The following is a 22307-nucleotide window of genomic DNA, read 5'->3' on the forward strand; positions in this document are numbered from 1 at the left end:
AGTAACGCTAATTTAAAAAAATAAATAATAAAAACGATATCAACTAAAATAAGCAGGGGGCGCTATTCGTGATAATTTCATTCAGATGTTACTATACGGATTAGTTAATGGATAATTTCTTTCAACGTAATGTTCGTGTTAAATATTTAAACGAACGACATTTGCAGCTCGTTATTACATGTGGCTTAGAAATTTTCATTACTGAAAATTTAGAGAATGTACCGAATTTTCCCATTATCTTCCGAAAGAGAATTTGAAAAGACGAAAGATTCGGGAACCGTCATACTCGGAGGTCCACTTACTGCCAAAACTTCATTATTATTCCAAGCAGCTTTGAGTTTATCGGCACAAGGAAAGAGAGTTGTCTTCATTCGTCCAAATAAATTCGTTAACCTTCCGAACTGCGTTAAAAATATGACCAAACCAACTCACACTAGTATGAAACTTATTAAATTTTTATATTTGAACAGTTCAGAAGATCTTGTAAAATACTTATCAGAAGTTCATCTTTCCTCTTCCACTTCTGATGCTATTTTGGTGGATGATCTCCAATGCTATGTTCAAGCTAATGATAATTTAGAACATGCTATAGCTAAGTTGCTAGCACTCTTTAAGGATGCTGTAAGTTACGCATCCTTAAAAACTAACGAAACGTGCATATTTATGTCTACAGTTACCGAAAACGATCGTCAGTCCATTTACGCTCGCGTCGGCCAAACATTCTTCGATCTCTGGCAGATAAATACCTGCAATGAGTTTTTTAGCATTGTCTCTTACCCCGATACTAAATTAAGAATTTATTATGAAGCCAAAGATGAGATTTCCTTGAAGGAAGTGGTGATAAAACCAGAAAATTGAAAATATTGTTAATCAGTAACTGAGATAATCACTGTATTTATTTTCAAACATTCAGTTTAATATTCTGAAATATTTTATATCTAAGAGACTATCTAATTAATAAAAAATAACCATAATTGATTTTATGTTCTTGAAATTTATTGCTTTAAAGACATAAATATGGTCTTTTATGTTGAGATCAATAATTATCATTGATACTTAAGTATCAATCACAATTTTTGATCTTAATATTAAATCATGTAAACGAACAATTCTGGACAGTTTATAGATAAACAATTATTTAAATAAATCACTAACACCGTTAAAGAATAGTAAATCGGATCCATATTAATATTTTGGGGACAGTGACATTAAAGACTCCTGTCAGATTGTATGCCAAATCTCCCAGTTACAGGATATATTAACAAGTTTAATACATGACAGATTGGCATCAAAAGAACATCAAGTATTTTTATATATAATAATCTGTACAATTAATACAGGATTTAGTAAAATTATATCAATAGATAGTAACTTACATTTCCATCTTCCAAGAGCTAGCCAACAATGAATTGTAGAAAGTCCTTGTGCATTATTTAAGTTACCTATTACATAATATGCATAAGGATTTTGTGGCTTATATAAATACAAATATGCTCTGTACAAGTTATTAAAATCTGTAACTTCAAAAAGCTTTTTTCATTTTAAATATGACCATTTATTATATAATCAAGTAGTAGGATGCTTAACAATCATACTTAAAATAAGATGAAATGTCCATTTCTCCTTCCAGTTTGCTCATTCTGCAGACACTGAGAATTCTTTTCTAAATAGATACGGGGAAAAGTAGTCGGAAGTCATCGCTTGGCAATAATTGCTATTTTCTTGTAATTACTATCACTAGTAACGGTCGTTTCCTTCGAAAGAATTCAAACAAATTATTAGACGGCAAATTTTCTTAAAATGGAAGAAGTTTGTATTTTGATAACAATAATTTATAACCGGCACAAGGGATATAAACTATAACCAGAGAGTAATGTGAATGATCGTGTTCGATTTTTTTCGTCGAGTCGAAAGATTCGCGACTCAAACCGCAGAGAAATCCGTCGTACGCTTTGACCTTACGTCCGACTCGGAGGGCGTACGGCCGAAAGCATAAATAACGTCGTCGTTTTTATTTAACGTACTAGATATTAGTATATTCCCGGTTCCGCCAAGCGTGGCTGGGTTAAAAAGTACAGAAAGTAATGCAGTTAACAATAATTATTTAAGTCAATACAGTAATATAAATATACAATAAATTGAGAGTGGGAGGAATACAAAAAGATGTGTTGAAGTGAAAACATTATTGTAGGATACGGGTGACGGTATACAAGACGGGTTGCTTATGCGGACGACGGGCACGGTACATACACCGAATACAGAATATTTCTATAAATTTTGGTATTTATACGGAATATAGAATATATTGATAGGATGCAGATTAAATAGATTAGTATACAACCTTAGTATATATGGTAAATACATAAATAACAATCAACATACATATAATACAGTAAAGTAAGTACAATAGAGTATACACGTGGGATACAAACCCAATGTATATACCAAGCAATTATAAAACTCAATTTTATATTTATACAGTATAGTACCAACAACACAAAACAAGGTTTTAAAATTGATTGATGTACTGTACATCCTATTTGTTATCTGTATAGTATTTCTAAAATATGCAGTATATTTATATTTTGAAAATTATATGTTTATATGTTATTTTATATATATATATTTATACATTATGTTAACAAGTGATAAATTATATAATACAGAATAAAACTAAACAAATATATGATGATATATTTATTATGAATAAGATAATTATATTATATTTTTGATGTATAAAATAATAATTCAATACAAAACAAAACAAAAAAATTATAAATTGTTTAATTAATGTTATTATATATATGTTAATAAATCTTTGTAATGATTATACAAATGAACCGTGGAATATAACATTATATTTCTTATTATGTATATAATATTTAGCATTATAAACTGTAAAATGTTGACAGAAGTAAAACAGAATAATATAAAGTATGATTGCAGTATTTACCACATTAGATAAGATTATATTACAATTACAGTGCAGTGCGTGTCAATTAATTTATAAGTATATTCATAACCTTCAAACAATCAAGACACCTTATATTGAATATATGAAGTGAATGCACTTAAAATTTAATATTATACTATTTACATATATAAATAGTATATATACAATATACCTAGATGGTATAAATAAAGTAGATGTATTAAAAGGGTCATTTCCAAAAGTCTAGTAGTAATGGAGGCAATTAGTTCATAACTATGAACAAGATTGCAGAACAATTTATATAGTTCCTTGTTTTTAATTAAATCTTGTTGCTGGCATGGCCATGGAAGGTTCAGACTCTTAGCAGTGAGCTCAATTTCTAGCCTTTCTTTTTCGAGACACATACATTTGTATAGGTAACGATCCAAACCATTGACATCATTGCAGATGGCATATAGGGGGGTTCTTTTGCCAACAAATCTGTGTGAATAATTTGAGAATTTGCCACGTCCAGTAATAAATTGTGTGACTTGAGAATCATTAGGAAACCATTTGTGATAGTAATGCTCGACAATGTTTGGTATATAATTACACGTGATGTTATTGCGATTCGCATTCCAGGAATTCTGCCATCTTTGAAGAAGGTCTTGTTGTAAGAGATATTTAACTTTGGCACGACTTTGGCATAAATAAGTTAGAGAAAATCGCCATTCGCAGCTATTTTCACTAGCCGATCTGCCCCGAAAGCATAAGAGATAACAGTAAGATCCGCACGGCTCGAGTCGATCTTTCGGTACGACGATCGACAAAATCGGGCGATCGGACGGCCCTATTTTAATAATTGATTATAGAACCGACCTTTGAATAGAGCCATTTTATTAACACATCAATATAATATCACCAATTTATAGGTCGATAAACAATTTTAAAAAATAACCGAAGATCAATCGGTTTTAGACCATATTTTCAATAATTCCGAAACGTCCCCGGTTAAGTTTCGGACACGCACAAAATCCAAACACGAACACAATTGCCAGCAGCAATAAACAGACGGTCACGGAGCCGGTAGGCGACCGGCCCGCCACGACACTGCGGTTCGAGGCGAACTTATTCTACGCCGACGAGTCTCTCCGTCCGGGTATCGGCGAGCGCTTTGCATCTGTTCTCCACGACCGTCGTACATATCTTTATCGCCATTACGTATTACTCCGTGTTAGATGCCAACTAATATAATTCTTCCCTCGTTTGTCTGCAGTTCTACATATAAACGTCGTCCATCTTTAAGTTTTGGACACGTGCACAGTCTACCTAGATAAAAATCAAACACGTCATTGGCCATTAACATTATTACCAATTTAATAATTAATAATGCTCATAAGACAGAAGAAAATGGTCATTTTAGATCTCCACAACAAATCAGATCTGTGCAAATTTAAAATCAGTTGGGTAAGAGTGCTCATTGATCAAATGTAGCCTTCTTCCAACGTCATCCTCGCAACGAATCGAACATCCTTCGACTAAACATTCGTAGAGAAAGTTCTGTTTACCAACACGAAGTCGAAAGAAAGAATCGTGATTTTCTTGTATGTGAAGCGTCAAGAGACGATTTGTAGGGAAATTCCTCTTGCATAATCGGCAAACATTCTGGTGAAACTGCGCATAATGCGCTTCAAACATGAATTTATTAACCGAAACGGCTCGACAATTATCTTCCTGGCAGACGTACTCGTCCATATTTTTCTCGTAAACTTCGCCATCAAACGCGTGAATTCTGTCGATACGAGGACAAATTCGATCCCCTTCTGCGAAGAACTCATCGTTGGGGAGTCGATGCCTTTTAACCATGCGATAATTATTCATTTTGTCGCTTCGGAAGCGAAAAATCACTTTTCTCCGTACTAAAATCTACAAGTAATCGACCACGTGAAACAGACAAATTACCTTGCTGCCCCCTGCCGGACGAAATTGTAAATTAAATTAGGAGTCATTTAGCGAGAAATGTTAAAATTCTTGCACTCCAATAAAAAATGGTGGAGATGTCGAATTATTCTTCGTCAGAGATTATTTTTAAAAAATTGTTGCATAAGAAGGTTTATTTATACGTCCGATCGCGTTCAAAATTCTAACGAAGACAGGTAGGTAAGTTTAGAATATACAAAAATGATTTTGTCACCTAAAATCTGATTGGATCTTTTTTTCCTATAATTCTTGAATTAAAAATTCAGAAATAATTAAATGTTGGTGTATTTTCTTACGTAAATTAATTCTTAATTATTGTAACTTATAAACATATTATTATTTATTTATTTATTTATTCATATGCCTCATTAAAAAATGGTGCAGCATCTTCTGATAGAGATGCTTCTTCTTATTTGCTAAATTAAGAGAGACAACGTTGGTGTACTGCTTAAAAATAATTACCAGTTACTGTATAGAGTGGCTATAAAATTCCTGTATATATCAGTTTTAAATTATCTTTATCATTCTCTGCACTAATTTAAAATTTTTCACATTCTGCGCAGCATCTTCTGTATTGACTGAAAGAAGTCCTGGTAGCTAATATGACTCTTATGAGGTATCCTTCTAATTTTGAGTCCTATATTACTTATCGGAATTGATAGCTAATAAGGGACTCTGGGATTCTATACCTCGGCATATTCCGTGCCGACAGACGAAAAAATCCGGACGTAGGTAAATTAAAAGCTTATGTAATATATTGTGTGGTATATAATTGAAACTTGCTCGTTTAAATTGATGCTACGTGACGTTGGCGTCGAACTTTGGCCTCGTCTAATAGCACGTATGGCCGCTGCCGGTTTGTGTTAGCGACGACGTTATCGATTGACTTTTGAGATAAAAATCTCTGTTCTCGTAGAGGGGCTGGTTGGAGATTCGAAATTGTATGGGGCGAGATACCGCGATATATTCTTTAACGTATACTGTCGTTAAATAAGAAAAAATGCATGTTAAAGTGATTGTTATTAATTCCCGTATTGTGGATTCGAGTATAAATGTTTGACTTCTGAATTTTAACGTAAATGATTGTATAAAAATGAGCAAATTGTAACCTGCATCGTTGAATTTAAAATAATTATAAAATTTACTTGCTTTCTTAAATTTGATGCAATTTTATCCGTTACGAGGTAATTCGAAAAGAACGCTCCAATTTTACCCGGCCGTTGCAAGCAAAGTCGTACCGGTCGGAAAGTTAACCCGTATCCGGCAATAAGAATAACTCTCGGACGTATCTTACCGGGACTCCGTGTACTCCTTTTGTGACGAGGAACGTAGACGTACGTGTTCCTCGTCACAAAAGTAGTCCTCTATCCGATAATCCGACTCCTCCCGTCTTCTTTGAAAGGTGCCCCCCGGCAACGGTAGTAATCGCTACGAGCGTGCGAGTCTTCGGCTCCGGTACACTCCGTCGAAGGCTCGGCATAAGTTTCCGATTTGCCGACGAGCTTACCGGAGCCAAAGACGCTCGTGCGTGCAACTCTGCTCGAATTTCGTTATCTTCGGTGTTTATTTCTTGCCGGTTACGGAGCAGTCCCTTTTCAAACGAACCCGGATTGGCAAGAAGTTCCTATGCATGCTAATTGGAATTCATCTTTATGTTCTTTGTCATTTTCAATATAAAATTTAATTTTTTCTATTGTTTTAGATATCGTCAGAAATAATTAAAGCCACCACAATAGCTGCTTTTTAGATACCCGACTGCTATAAGACTGAGGTGTAAAATTTGTTTCTTTCTTGATGTCCTGATGCAGACTGGGAGAACCAGGATCTACAATTATATATATAGACATTTTCACCATTCATGTGGTAGTGACACTGATAATGGAGCTGATTGAGGAATGGTGTTAGCTACATCACAACCTTTGATCCTATTAATAAAGGTTATGACTGTCAGTTCTGATATGAAAAATTTATCTTATTCTTACAGTAAGGATACTTAGAACCTCTTATAGTATTATAAGAGATCTTCTAAGTACCTTTACCTCGGCCAACTAGGTTGTTACGATATCGATTTACAAGTGGATTTTTTACTTATAATGATTAATTATTCATCTATTATTAATTTCAAATTAATTATTAGGCTATTCAGATTACTCTGCATACTTAAGTATTTATTTCTTATTTTTATTGAAAAGAAAAAATTCCATTATTTCTGCAAATTAAATTGCTCGTATGTGCTTGTTTGTGCTGGAAAAATATTAGATTTGTCTCTCCGTGGTTTGCAAGAGAAAATGCTAGCTTAATTATATACATAGATAAAATTTAGATATAAATCTAAATTTTATCTATGTAAAAGCATCATCATCTGTAATAAGCAGCTCACTATCACTAATCCTTTGTGGACATTTCTCATACTGAAAAAGTTTTGTCTGGATATTTCACTTTCTTTTTGCTGTAAATTCTGCTCAATCTGCCACTGCATACTGTCTAGTAAATACACACTGATGGAATTCTGTCCACTCTGCCTATACCATTTGTCCACCCAAGTGAATTTATAATTACCTTTGTAATTCTACTACATATATGGTGGTTGAATTGTATATACAGGTAGTAGGGTAATTCGATTTTAAAATTGCGTTATAGTAGAAATGCTTAGATAAGGTTCCTGTATGTCTGGTTTTAATCTAGACAGTCTTGGAATTGTGTCTGAAAATGAAAATAGTCCAGGAATTTTTATACGAGCAAGAGACAGAGGAAAAGTTTCGTATGTTTATAATTAATTATTAGAATGTTATGTGGCCGAAAACATTCAAAAATGGTCGGTTAATTGCAAATAGAAATATATTTTATCGTTATTATTTCAGATTAAAACCCGTGAAGTTGGCATTCGATTCGTACCAGTTTACCAAAGCGACCGTGCCGTCGTCTCCCGTCGTCATTTTGCACGGACTCTTGGGATCGAAAAGTAATTGGAGATCGTTATCCAAAGAAATTGCTAGGGTGACTGGAACAAAGGTAAATTATCTTTTTAGTATACCGATTTGTGAACGAATAATGTTAAACGAAACATTAACGTTATTCTATACTTAAAGATCTATGCCGTCGACGTACGAAATCACGGCGAAAGCCCACACAGCACCGAATTTGATTATCGACATATGGCCGAAGACACGATACATTTTCTAAAAGAAATGAACATTAAAAAATCGCTACTGGTCGGACACAGTATGGGAGGAAGGATTTCTATGTTCGTTGCTTTAAGTAAGGTAAATTTTAATTTTTTCGTAAATGTTTCGTGTAATATATTGCAAATAATTTTAATTTGGAATTTCAAAATTTTAGCCCGAACTCGTAGAAAGATTAGTCGTCGTAGACGTTTCGCCTATAAATGTCCCTAGTGATTTTCATGCCGAAATTTTCCAATATTTGCAAGCTATGAAATTGTCGTTAAAACAACTTCCCAAAGGAGTTTCGCTTTCTGATGCAAGACAACTAATTAATAATTATCTTGTTCCGGTTGTACCGGTAAGTTAAGCTTTCAAATATGTAATTTTTTAAATTTATATTCAGAGTTTCCATTGGAAATTTGCAAGAATTAGACAGATATTCCTTGTTTAATAAGGGTGTTACACATTCTTTAATTGTATCACGTTAAACTAAATTATGTTTATTCTAGTTTGTTCTGATGACGATGTTTCTTCATTCATGTAACCTTACATTATTACCTCATAAACTTCAATTTTTTATAACAAAGATGAAACTCTGCTTTGTTAGATATCTCAGATTTAAATTAATGGTTTTATTAGCACTTGGATAATCATGTCCATCATATCATTGGGAGACCAACCGTGATTTTACTCTTTACAGATGATTTTGTTAGAAGAGTAGTTCTGTTTATTCTCCAGATGATGATCTTGTTGCATGAAAATGTTAGAGAAACAATACCTCTGGGTTTCCCAACTTGTGTTCCACAGAACTCTAGAGTTTCGCCAATAAAAATAGTGGTTCCACAATAAAATCTGTTGAGTATAGTGATGTATGAATGCGCCAATGCAGATACAGTGTGAGATGTAATTGTTGTAATCTTGGATTGAGTCCTCTTAGGATGTCCTATACATGTGCTAGAGTTATTTATAGCTTTATAAATGTGGGGACCAGTTTATTGGCAACAGAATGAACAGAAATCATGATTTAATGTTTGGCAAGATATTGAAAACCATAAAAAAGTGAGGTCAAACTTAATCTAAAGCTATAAAATCATTAAAAAAACACCTTAAAAGTATCCAACGTATAGATAATAATACAATCATTAAATATGCTTTAATTCATCAATATCTGCTGCACAGGTCTATCGAATCTAATGACAGAAGTTAATTAATATTTCATTATCTGTAGTGTTTTGTGGCACAACAGTACAATGTACAATCAAGCATATCAAAGATTATTAGAGTTTTGCATTGCAATCATTTTGTGATAATTTTTTTCATATAAAAATATAGTAGGGATCATATAAATTTATGGTGCTTTTAGTATTATGTATACCCCAAATTAAAAAATCATGGAGCATTGGCTGAGAGGAGTTTGAAGAAAAATGTAGCAAGTAGTTCAAATGTTTCTAGTGACAAGGAGACCAAAAAGGCAGATTATGTCTAAGGAGTGGGCATGTTGTTGCCCACTCCTTTGACATAAATGAATTGACCACACATTAAAAAGATAGAGATGAGAAATGTGGCAGCATTTGGGATTGCAAGACTAAAGTAGCAGATTGAGATATTTGCAGGGCTCTAGGCTACTAGATTTGGACAACTTACTACTTTTGGGTTACTTGAAAAAATAATTTGGACTACATTTCAAGGAATTTTGCTTCACTTTTTATATAACCTGTCTTGCACCTTTATAAAACCTGTGAGGTTCTCACCGGACGTGTGTTGTTTACTCACAGTTTTTTATATTAGTATTATTAATTAATGAAAATAGTGTTCTGTATATGTTGCTGTAATCCATTTGCTTAATAGATTATGACAAGTGCTATGTAACAAAAATATGTAATCTCAGATAATTTGAAGTTGTGATTATTTTGACCCTTGAATTTCGAACTAACAAGGATTCCAAGAATATAAAGAAAGATTTAGGCCAGGAGTCTGAAATTTAAGACAGGAATTAATGTATGCAGGTTGATTTATTAGGAATAGTTGTATGACTTCTATTGAGAGGCAAAATTGATAAAAATTTGAAATTTCTTACCCTGACTGATAAAAAAAAATTGTGCATTCGGATAAATTATCCAATTACAGTATATTTCCCGCAGATAAGATGACCTTCGGATAAAGACAAGGTATAAATTTTTATAGTTTTAACATATATCTGTCCTATAAGACGACCCCCAAACTATCGACGGCCTATGAATTTAGTTGATCGGCGATCGTCGTCTGGATAATAATACTGTATAGCATATATGGAATTATGTCCTATTCGTAATTTTTCAAATAAACAGATTTTATTTTCTCCCTTGCTATTGTTGCAAACATTTGCACCGATTTAAGCATTCGGGTAATGACCTCGACTACTCACAAAAAACATCGTATGGGTTATTCTATTTTGTGGACGTGCCCTACTCTCTACTAGTAAATAATTATGGTTTGTCTGTTTTTTCATAATGGTTTTAATTTATATAAATTTCAATCTAATTTTTTTGTATCTGTCCTATACTATAAGATGACTCCGGATTTTGGGGGCCTTTTTTTTATGATTCGACTATCGTCTTATCTGTGGAAATATACATTACTTCAAAAATTGGCACACAGACGGTTACGATAATTCTTATAGTTGTGGTCTGATGTCACCGGTGTCTTAAAATTGCCAATCCAACATATTAGAAAAAGCCGACTCTTGGAGGCTTGGCATGTTCAGAATTTTAAATGTACCAGTTGTTTGGAAGTATTCAAATATGCCTGTATGATACAAAGACATTTTAGCCTTTTCAAAATGTCAGTTGTGTGTAGAGAGCAGGATGGTCATTTTGCTGAATTATCTGCTTGTGGTGAGGTTTTAAGCATGATGGCATGTGTTGACATACACGCTTTGAATGTCCCAGTCAGACTATTGGAATAGATGATCATCTGATTGTGACACAAGCACAAACAGCTGCAGTGGCATATTTGTCAATTATCCAGAGCAGTGTTTGCTTTTAACTGCCATAGCAAGTATTTTGCCTCCTAAAATTTCAATTTACCTCCCAATTTTAGCATGGAGGTAGTTTTACCCATCCAAAAAATGAAAAAACTTTAGAATTTTTAAAAATCAAATTTTCTTAAACTGATGTTTGTTTTAATATGTAAACTGACAGCAAAATTCAATCTTACAGTAAAATACAACTTTAAAGTGAAACCGTTAAAAACTGGTATGTGTTTAATGGTATGCTGTTTTTAACTGCAACACTGGTATGTTTTTGCGCTTATGACTAGTTTCGTATGTGTGACGTCATTGTGTTGTTGCCGAGGCCAGCAAGCCGTGCATTCTTTTATTCGTCGGTATGCCAAGCAGTTGCTATCAGAAGTGATGTTATTGCTGATGAATGTTAGAAACACTTTTGCTGGAAAAAGAGCTGATTTGGCTATATCAAAATGGTTGTGTAGTGTTGATTTCATAAACAAAAATAATAGTAATGAAAAATTCTTATTTATTATTATTATTCGTTACAAGGTTATTTCAAAAGACTACTTGAATCAAAAAGCAAAAATCTGCTCATTTAAAATAGCAAAAAACTGATTATTACTCGGCAGTCGAAAAAGATACTTTTGCATGGAGGCATCTACCTTGTAATCACTATTGTTAGCATAGTTGAGAGATGCTGCCAGTATGCTGAAAGTGCACCTTACGCGTGCACTTTCAGCATACTGGCAATAGGCTTAATAATTGAACACGTGCGCTAAAAGCACTACAATCATGCCGAATAAAAGAATGTGTGGAAGACAATGAGATGATTCGGTTGTGCTGAAATTGAGGCTCGACGAGAAAGACTTTCTCGTTAGGCTCGTGCTGACATTGCGCGATGTCACAAACAGTGTTTGTGGGAGATATGCTAGTCGTAGGCTCGAGCAAAGCAGATCCACGAGATCGTTATCGGCACTCGACAGTTGTTTTTTATCTCGCTGCTAATTCTAATATGTTGTCAAGATAAAAACAAAGAACTCTTGTTTTGTTATGGAAAAAAGGTGATGAGTATGTGAATCCAGAAGCTGAAATTGTACTTTAAGCATCGATGTCATTGAGTGAACCTTCTGTTTCTGAAGTTAAAAAGCCAAAATATGTATTTTTAAGTAAGTGGAATAATGAATTTCCATGGCTTTTGTTCAATTTAGTGAGTGGGAAAGCTATCTGTAAAGTATGTAGAGATGCAGGAAGTAAGATGGTTATGGCAGTTGGTACAACAAACTTACAAAACTTCAATTTTGTCTGTCATGAACAGTGACTACTGACATAAAACTTTTTGGTTCAAAACAAATAGGACAAATGCAGACTCATATTGATAATGTGCAGATCATGTCAGAAAACAGGATCTTGCTGTGTTTTGGACTGTTTATACAGTAGCCAAAGAAGAAATTGCAGACAGGAAATACCAGGTTTTTATGATGTTACAAAAAGCCAATGGAGTTCAATGTTTAACACAGTCCAATATCAATTTACACCATAGTACAATAACAAAGATTGAAACCTGCATTTCTGATGTTTTTACACAACATCTTGAAAAGGATATAAATAATAGCCCTTTTATTTTATTGTTGATTGATGAGTCTACAGATGTTGCTGTATCAAAGAAACTGATATTATTTAAACAATAACCTTAAATACACTTCTGAGAAAATTTAACTATACCACCTTGTATGGAATGCAATGCTGATAGCATCATGAAAATGATTTGCCAGTGTTTGGAAGAAAAAAATTCCATTAACTAACATTTTAGGACTTGCACAGATGGAACAGCTGTTATGACTGGTCAATGTTGTAGATGTGCAACTCAGAAAGAAAAGTCCATTATTATTCACTCTATGGTCATAAACTATCTCTATGTGTGAACCAAGCAGCAGAAGCCATTGAAGCATTTACTAGAGTACAAGATACAATTAATTTAATTCATCTACATATCATCATGGAGAGCTACAAGAAATGCAAAAGATACTGGAAGAGAAGGTTTTAACTTAGTTACAGCATTCCATTCGATGGCTTTCAGTAGGATGTGCAGTTTATGTTCTATTTAAAAGTTATGATGCCATTGTTTTGGTACTCACAAATCAATGTGAATCATCTGGGAAGAAAGAAGCTACAGTCGATGGTTATGCCAGTAAACCTTTATACCCGGAATTTCGAAAATTTTGTATTATTGCCCATATATTGCCATTTTCCACATTATCCTGTGAGCGGGGGTTTTCAACTCAAACCAGGATCGAGTCAAAGAGAAGAAATAGACTTCGTGACGTGGAAATTCTGAGCAATATATCATGCAAAGGACCATCTTTTTACATAGAAGAAAATAAAGTGAAGTGCAACATGAATTTTTCAGAAGCTATAATTAAATTCAAGAGAAATTTTAAAAATTAAAGTCAAAGGTTAGCAAACATTTGTCATTCATTTTGACTTTATTAAATATTTTCTTCATACATTTTTTTTTTTTTTCCACTAAGCTGCAATTTAAACAGAACATAATGCCATACATTCAGATTTCACACCTGTAATCCCTTTAGGGCAGTGAATGAGTTGCCTCCACAATCCTATAACTACATTAATTCTATTTAATATAGTTAGGTGCTATTGCTAAATTCTAATATGGGTAAAATAACTCTTCAAATTTTGGTGAGGATAAATTTACCTGTTGATTTAATATTCCTGACAAACTCTGATCGAGAGACAGGTGGAAGCCCACTACAGAAACCTGTCTCTTCCTGTAGAGACAAATTTGTATGCATGGAGACTACTATGTATCTTGCCATTAGCACTCTGGCATCATCAGCTTCATTTACAGTGGTGCTGTAACAGAGTAGTATGGACCACTATAAACTGGCAGCATGTTGTCTCTAATGATGAATCTTTGTTCTGTATGGGAACAGACAATTACCATATTTGAGTGTGGAGGATCACTGATGAATGCTTCAATCTCACCTGTACTGTTGAATGGCACACTGTCCTCATTGTTTGCATGCTGGTCTGGAATGCCAATACATCTTGTAAGATAATTTAGAGTACTATTAGGGGTCCTACTGACATTGATGGTTCATTTGGAAAATCCAGTGCTCTCATGTTGTCTTTTGTGGCATGACTGCAAACAGCCATTTTCAAGTAAGCTAATGCTTGTCACAGATACCTAAGATTTCCAAAAATTTCTCTTCATGTTGCTACACTTCCTTGACCTTCCAGGTCTCCAGATTTGTCACCCATCAAACATTTGTGAGATCAGATGGAGAAACTAGCTTTGGTATGAGGGATCTGGAGTGGCAGTTGCAACATCTGCAGACAAATCTGTCATAGGATTGCTATTTGCCTCCATACCAATCATATCATCACATGTATCCAGGCAAGAAGAGATCCTACAAGGTATGAAAAGTTCCTTTAAATTGTGCTGTTGTCAACAGGAAATTGTCCCCTTTCTATGATATTGTAATCACTTATTACCATTGTTATTATGTTCACACTAATATATTAATAGTTCATTGGATTCTAATGCCTTCTCCTCATGCATAACTTTTATCAATTGAGTGCGTACACAGTCAATTTTTATTCTTGTAAGTTTGATGAATTTATATTTTATGTCATTTATATTTTAAATGACATAAAATATAAATTCATCAAATGTGGTGTAATATATTAATATAATACTGTGGGGATTTGGTTTCAAATCCAATCCAGATACCTATATTTTAACGTTGGGAGTATCCTTCACTTATTACAAGTGTCCCAACCTGTTGTAATGGGTGTAATTGTGGCTGGCCACATAATTTCAATGTGTAGGTCTTATTTCATGTAAAATATAATAATTGATCGAATGATTTATGAATTTTGATCTATATAATATACAGTACATGCATCCAGCCACTTAAATATCTGTCCAGAGGCAAGACAGATCTTTCTAGCATTGGGTACATTATATTAAGTTACACTGTCGACTGCAGTGGACACTAATACATCAGATATTATGTTGCCATGATGTTGCCAATTTGAGACACCGACAAGATACTGTTTTCGTTAAATGGAACTCTAAGTATGATACATGAATTTCAGGTGAGCTGCTTCTTGGACCCCAAATAGTGACCAATATCTGAACATGATTGTGGACAAAGGTTGGTGTCTTGCCATTGGCACAACTACAGCAGATTTTCTATTGGCACAATGGTGCATTAGTTCTATCCCAGAAAGACATGCATCAGTGGCTGGCAGAGCAGTTTGGCATTTGCTGGATGAGACATGGCCACAATATTCTCCAGGCTCAACCTCTTTGAAATTTTTCCTATGGGATCACCTTAACATATCAATGTGCAATGCATACCCCATGATGTTGTCAAACTGGAGAGACACACGACATGCCTGTGAAATGGTCACACAAGGAATGCTATATCCCATCCATAATGCCACACTTGACTGTATGTTTGTACTGCCACTGAGGGTGGTCATTTTTAACATAGTCTGCTTCATTTTGTTAGAGAACATTTTCTATCAATTTCTGCAATTGATAGAAAACAGTCCTTATCCCTTTGTCTTTGAAGGAAATTAATTTAAGATTATTTGGCATAACATACAATTATTTTACTGCTAGAACAAGCATACACCACATGCATAAACTTGTGCAATGCTGGAAACATCTCCTTTGCCCTTGAATAATGTTTAAGTATGTGTGTGTACACAGATTTTTAAAATTTAGTTCTCTACAGTCTGTGTGTAACACAAGTAGGGTGATTACTTTTGATTATCATTAATTCAAAACTAATCAATACACTTATTCATTTAGAAAAAGAATTAAATAGATATTCTGATATTTAGAAATCAATTGCAATAGATTTTTTTTAAAATAAATTAATGAATAAAGCCTTATAAAGTGCTTAAATTGGTGGAGGAGAGTTTGACAGATAGAAACAATTCTTTAAATATATTGTGGATTTGAATCTGTTTCTCCAGTACAGTGGGTGATCGGTTAATGAACATAATCCGTTCCAAGACTTTGTTCGCTATCCGAATTGTTTGTTAACCGATTATCAATTTACCTTAGGTTTGTATGGAAATTTAATTACAGTTGTCCCTCGATAGTCCGAAGTTTTGTAATCCGACATGCTCGGTAGTCGGATGCACCTCCCGTCAAGGTCACCGTTGTCCCCGTTCCGTTACATGTCTGCTTACACAGAAGCATGTTGCAACATGAATCTCCCCACCCAATTCTTACATGATGATACACACATTTTCTGTGTTTTCCATGAGCAGTTCTGTTCAAACAGTTGGACTAGGGTTTTTGTGTGTGTTTTGTGTGTAGGGTTTTAGTGCCAAACTTTTATTTAATTCGTTTAGAAAGTTCAGTTCAATGGCAAGCACAAGTTCAAAACGAAAGCATAAAACGATGACTCTAGAAGAAAAATGGGACATTATTAAGAGGTGCGAGTGCGGTGAAACTCCAACTGCGATAGCTAGATTCTATGATATTGGACGAGCTACGGTTTATGACAACAAAGACAAAATCAAAAAATTTATGAAATCTGTAGAGGATGATTCTAGGGACAGAAAAACCCTTAAAATGAGTGAATTCCCTGAAGTTGAAGAAGCTCTGCATATCTGGTTTAAGCAACAACGGAGCAGACATGCTCCTATTTCAGGTGACATTTTAAAAATTAAAGCTCAATTTTTTTATCAGGAATTGACAAAGAAAATGATTTTTGTGCTAGTCACAGCTGGTTCAAAAACTTCAAAAAACGGTATGGAATACAATTTTTGCAGATGAGTGGAGAGAAGTTGAATGCAGATGAGTCTGAGGTATCTGAATTTATTCAGAATTTAAGCAAGAAGATCACTGAATTAGACCTAACTCCTGAACAACTTTATAACGCCGATGAAACTGGTCTAAACTGGCGGCAACTTCCAACAGAGACATTTGTCACTCCAGAAGGAAAAAAAGTTTCTGATAGAAAACTTCAGAAAGAATGTATCACTCTCATGGTATGCGTGAATGCATCAGGAACCCACAAGTTAAAACTGCTAGTTGTGGGTACGTCCAAAAAACCTCGCGCCCTCGAAAGTGTTAAAATATTGATGCTACCAGTTATGTACGTGTGCCAAAGCCGTGCCTGGGTGACAAAAGAAGTTTTTCTGGATTGGTACAAGAACAGCTTTGTCCTGCAAGTTAAAGATGAGCTAAGAAAAAAGAAACTGCCAGTGAAAGTCCTCTTGTTAGACAATGCTCCAGGACATCCCGATAAGGACGAATTAAAAATCGAAACTGCCGACAGATATGTCGAGGCAGTGTACTTACCGAAAAATACTACGGCATTGATTCGGCCCATGGATCAAAACGTTATCAAAACTCTCAAGGCACACTACAAGAAGCGACTCCTTATGGATATTGTCAGTCAACCTAATGCTGACATCACATCAATTTTGAAAAAGTTTAACATCAAAGATGCGATTGATTGATTATCAATGCTGCGTTTGCCTGGCAGCAAGTCAAACCTACTACATTGATTAAATCGTGGAAAAATATTTGGCCCGGTAACCCACTCCTTCCAATAGAAGTTGACAAAGAATCTGACGACCAATCTCTGCAAGTTGTACCAGATGCTGCCCTTCAAATTTGCAACGAAGTGACTAATTCATCAGAATCAAGTGAAACTTTAAAAGGTGGATTTTAGATGACAATCTCAATGCTGACTTAACAGATGAAGAAATAATTAAGGAAGTGACAGAATCTGATAAAGACATGACCCAGGAAGCACAGGGGGAAAAATCTTTCACCATCAACTGTAATGATGCTGTGTTGGCTGCAAACACTTTGATGTATTGGTGTGAGGAGAGAGCATATGACTTTGAGAAAATTTTGATGTTAAAGCAGATACAAGAACAAGCAATGACAGACTGTCTAAACAAGAAAAAGCAAAAGACAATCAAAGATTTCTTCAATGTGTGAGCACAGCATGTACAGTATTGTCGCGCCGGCTCCAGAAAAGACTAGCGCCTTGGTGTGGAGAGTGGGAAAACGAAAAAGAACGATTTTAAAAAGAAAAAAAGAAGGATTCGAAAAGAAAAAGAGGAAGAAAAGAACGGTGGAGAATTTTGTTTTTGTTTCTTTTAACGAGATATTTAAAGTTTAATTTGTTGTTAGTGTATCTAAAAAGTGTAAATTTCGGTAAACTGTGCTGTCAATTTATATCCCGAGCCCCACGGCTCGTAACAGTATATAATTAATCTACCTACGTTGTGGCATTTAGTTATAATGTTTATGAATTACTGTACGTACTGTATTATTTATGCCTATACATACTGTATGTATGTTCATTTTTTGGCTTCCATATTTCTTTTAATAAACATGTTTTATCAAATTTTGAAATTAAGACTATTTACAAAAAATTATTTCATTTTTGAGTCTATCATTTAATCCTTTACACTACTCCAGAAGTAACAGTTACTTTGGTTATTAAGAAGAAAAAACTTCTTTTACAAAGGTAAAAATAGGTAAAAAATTCACAATGTAAAAACGATCCAGTGTCAGCCTTTTATTAGAGGTTCTGACACTTTTCACTAAAACCACAAAAAGAATTCTTCTCACCATATTATCCTTTTCCAATTTATAACTGCTTCAAACCCTCTGGTGGTAGATAAGAGTTTTTCACTTCATTTGCATATAGTACAATTTTCAATGTTAACTCAGGATATTATTTTTTCAAATTTTGAAATTAAGACTATTTACAAAAAATTGTTTCATTTTTGAGTCTAAAAATAGGTAAAAAATTCACAATTTTTTACCTATTTTTACCTTTGTAAAAGAAGTTTTTTCTTCTTAATAACCAAAGTAACTGTTACTTCTGGAGTAGTGTAAAGGATTAAATGATAGACTCAAAAATGAAATAATTTTTTGTAAATAGTCTTAATTTCAAAATTTGAAAAAATAATATCCTGAGTTAACATTGAAAACATGTTTTAGTTAACCGAAACGGGTGTTTCATTTCCATATTAACCTAGGCAGCATTTTACTCATAAAATGTAGGAATATTGTAGGCTACTGCTAGCAAAACAATGCCAAATATGTCATCACTTTTGGAAATCCGACACCCCTTTGGTCCCATACCTGTCTGATTATCAAGGGACAACTGTAATTCGTTCGGAAGACCCCAAAATATAGAAAATATATACTTTCTTACTACATTTATTTATATGTAATAATAAAAATACAGATATATACAGTTATGTTTTTTCTGTTCATGGGGGTTAAAGAATCTATCCAACGTGGATTGCTTTTCTCTCTTCTTCGGGATTTTCAGAAGTAATTAATAGCATTGTAATTGTAGAGATCCCCAAGTCTATTAACCTCAAACTGGTTTGTATGCCATTCTAAGACCGTTGGTCTGACCTCCCCTCTTCTTCAAAAGATCTTTAATTAATAGAAGATATCGGCATAAGTCCTCTTTTTCGTAATAAAACATATCTTGCCGAGTTTCTTGGCATTCTTCTGTCATCAGATCCATTTCGGGTTCCATTATGAGCTCTTCGATGTTTATTTCTCAGATGAGATTTTGTTACTCCTTTAGCTGCTCGAGTCTTCTTGATTATACTGTATCTTTCTTAGATAAGATTGAACTGCGCCCTACTGTAGATTTGTTCGAGCCATACTGCCCAGCAACATCAGACATCTTCTGCCCACTCTCTATCTTTGCTATTATACTCTCACCTTTCGAAAATAAAAACAGATGCAAAACTTAACGAGTGCCCGCCCGACAGTCTCGCGAATACTATAAAAGAATTGTTTCTGTCAGAAAAATAAAAGGCTAGAATTAAAAAGGAGTATGTCAAAGTTTGAGGAATACTATCCGATCGGTATATATCGGGTCGATTGTCGACGTCGACGTCTCCCGCGCTCCGAAAAGTTTCGAATTGTTACCCGAAGACAAAGGAAAATCAACCGGTATTTGCTATTTTCGTCGCTTCTTTTTATGTTTGTTCAGTGAAGTGTTTGTTATCCAAACATGTGTTTGTCCTCCAATCATAAAAATCTTTTGCAAAAGTGTTTGCTATCCGATTTGTTCGTTAATCGATCGCCCACTGTATTTTTCTAAATTTCAAGCAGTTTCTTTATTTATGAGAACTTTTAACTTCAGCAGTATTATGGCATTGACCTTAGTTTATTACTATTTTTGTAATAAATATAATCAGCATACTTAAGAAATATTTGGGAGAAGACAATATCAAGTTACATAACTCAATTTAGCATTAAATTGTGTATAGTTTTAATTATATTATCCTTAATAATGTAGCATTGTTTTTTCTTATATAAATTCAGTAATACCTCACGAATGAGAAAGAAATTAAAATCAGTACATGGGATCTAATCGAGCAAGGATTTTTTTACAAATTATAAATTTAAATATTTAAGTTTTTTATTACCATATTTTAATATGTTAATAAATTATTATTTATTAAGATATGATTATAATGATAAAATACATATTTTAATATCTAGTAACAATACTTTTCAAGTATAAAGTAAAATTTAAATTAACACTACTTGGACTTTGGGGAAGATGATGTACTAGCCATTGTGATAACTTAGCTGGACAAATTACTGGTACTTTAACAACAGAGTTTTTCTTCTAAAATCCCATCTCATCAACTGACATCGTCGTAACCCACCTCTTCACTCTACTTTATCCAAATCTATACCTTCATCTTTCCTTCCAATGCTTGTACTCCACGGATGACCTGTTAGTCAAAAACATTAGTGTTCTTCTAAAATCCTGCTGTTAAAGATGCAATAATTAGTCCAATTAACTTTGGCTCATGATTACCAAATTTTCTTTTTGAAAAATGTAACATTGAAATACTGTAATCTCAATATTTAATAATGAAATTAAGAAGTTTATTTTTGAAATTAATATTTCAGAATATTGCAACTCGACAGTTTTTACTAACAAATTTAATGGAAATAAATAAGGAAGTGAAATGGCGTTGTAACTTAGACGTCATTTTGGACAAATTTGTTACGGGAGTTAGCACTTTCCCACCGGTAACGGCAAAATTCGACAAGGATACGTTATTTATTTGCGGCGAACGGTCTCCGTACGTCTCGTGAGTAGTATTAAAATCGATCGTATAAAAAAGTATATTTTATTAATAAATCTCGAATGCTTCAGAAAAGAAGATCACGAAAAAATAAGAAGTATATTTCCTAAGGTAAAATTCAGTTACGTAGAGGGAGCCGGTCACTGGGTCCATTCCGAAAAGCCATCCGAATTTTTAAAGTTGTTAATTGGATTTATTCAAAATAAAACAGACTGAAGTTTGTCAAGTTTAACAGCTTTATTTATGTAATAAATGAAGTTTATTAATAAAATACAGTAAAATTTTTATATTAATAACTTTGAATAGAATTTAATATAATAAATTATTTTTACAAAATAAAAATAAGAATGGTTCTTTGGAAACAAATACAATATAAGGATTTAGAATGAATATGTTTTTTTGAAACAATGAGAAAATGTTTTAGGATGATATATTCCTTACTTTTAAAGAACATCTTGTAGAAGAAATTTAAAAATTTCTTTTGATTTTTCTTCATCATCTTTCTTCTCTCTGGAAATATATTTAAAATTAAGTAAATAATCTTAAAACATTTTAGATGAGGGGTTCCCAACCTAGTTGCTAGCAATCTCTAAAGAGATCAATACATTAAATTTTATTTCTTATTTCAAATAAGAAATTATGAATGTTGGTAAAAAAGGATTGGCAAATCAAACGTAATTTTGGAAAGATCACAATAAGCAAAATAGATTGGGAAACTCTGTTTTAGTCCATAGATTACTAATAAAATGGGTTTTTCTTCTTATTTGTGATGCAACTTTCATTAAACATACAGATGTTGCCTAATGCATGCAATTAAACAGCTTTGCTGCTGATGCTGGGATATTATATTTGCATTATTTGTAACAAAAAAAAACAAATATAAATTTCTTAAATTAAAAAATCTATATGAACTGATATTTCTTACACTTTAAGGTCTTTTTAAAATTCGTTGAAAAAAAACAGAAAACAATGTGAAAGGTGATTGTTAGCAAACTACTATAAAAATATATTACAGTAATTGACATCTGATTCTAAATGATTAACTTATCAAATTTATGGATAAACAGGTTTAGATCCAAGAAACAAATACGGCAACATAGAAAGAATAAAATATGAAACA

At 33.5% G+C, this 22307-nt stretch overlaps 3 protein-coding genes across 4 annotated transcripts in view; 1 reads left to right on the forward strand and 2 right to left on the reverse strand.

The window, feature by feature from the left end:
- Window positions 1–4348: 4348 nt before the first annotated feature.
- Window positions 4349–4792, reverse strand: l(2)k10201 (lethal (2) k10201). The gene has a single exon (XM_067268960.1). It carries the CDS (start codon window positions 4790–4792, stop codon window positions 4349–4351), a length of 444 nt encoding a protein of 147 aa, XP_067125061.1.
- A 106-nt stretch (window positions 4793–4898) lies between these two features.
- LOC136974192 (sn-1-specific diacylglycerol lipase ABHD11-like) lies at window positions 4899–21483 on the forward strand. Its single transcript, XM_067269001.1, has 6 exons — window positions 4899–5067; window positions 7753–7903; window positions 7981–8154; window positions 8231–8413; window positions 21009–21193; window positions 21259–21483. Exons 1-6 carry the CDS (start codon window positions 4931–4933, stop codon window positions 21401–21403), a joined length of 975 nt encoding a protein of 324 aa, XP_067125102.1. The 5' UTR covers window positions 4899–4930; the 3' UTR covers window positions 21404–21483.
- Window positions 20589–22307, reverse strand: part of LOC136974193 (uncharacterized) — a 33821-nt gene continuing 32102 nt past the window's right edge. Inside the window, exons 5-6 of one of the 2 annotated variants that reach the window (XM_067269003.1) lie at window positions 21629–21697; window positions 20589–20865 (exon numbers count right to left, since the gene is read on the reverse strand). In XM_067269003.1, the coding sequence (XP_067125104.1) occupies window positions 21631–21697 (67 nt within the window). In that variant the 3' untranslated portion in view covers window positions 20589–20865; window positions 21629–21630. Of the gene's footprint in view, window positions 20866–21413; window positions 21698–22307 lie in introns of those variants that run through there. The other variant, XM_067269002.1, reaches the window with a different exon arrangement.

Source organism: Centruroides vittatus, unplaced genomic scaffold (genome assembly GCF_030686945.1).
Source record: "Centruroides vittatus isolate TY-2023 unplaced genomic scaffold, ASM3068694v2 contig_345, whole genome shotgun sequence".
NCBI classification, from domain to species: domain Eukaryota; kingdom Metazoa; phylum Arthropoda; class Arachnida; order Scorpiones; family Buthidae; genus Centruroides; species Centruroides vittatus.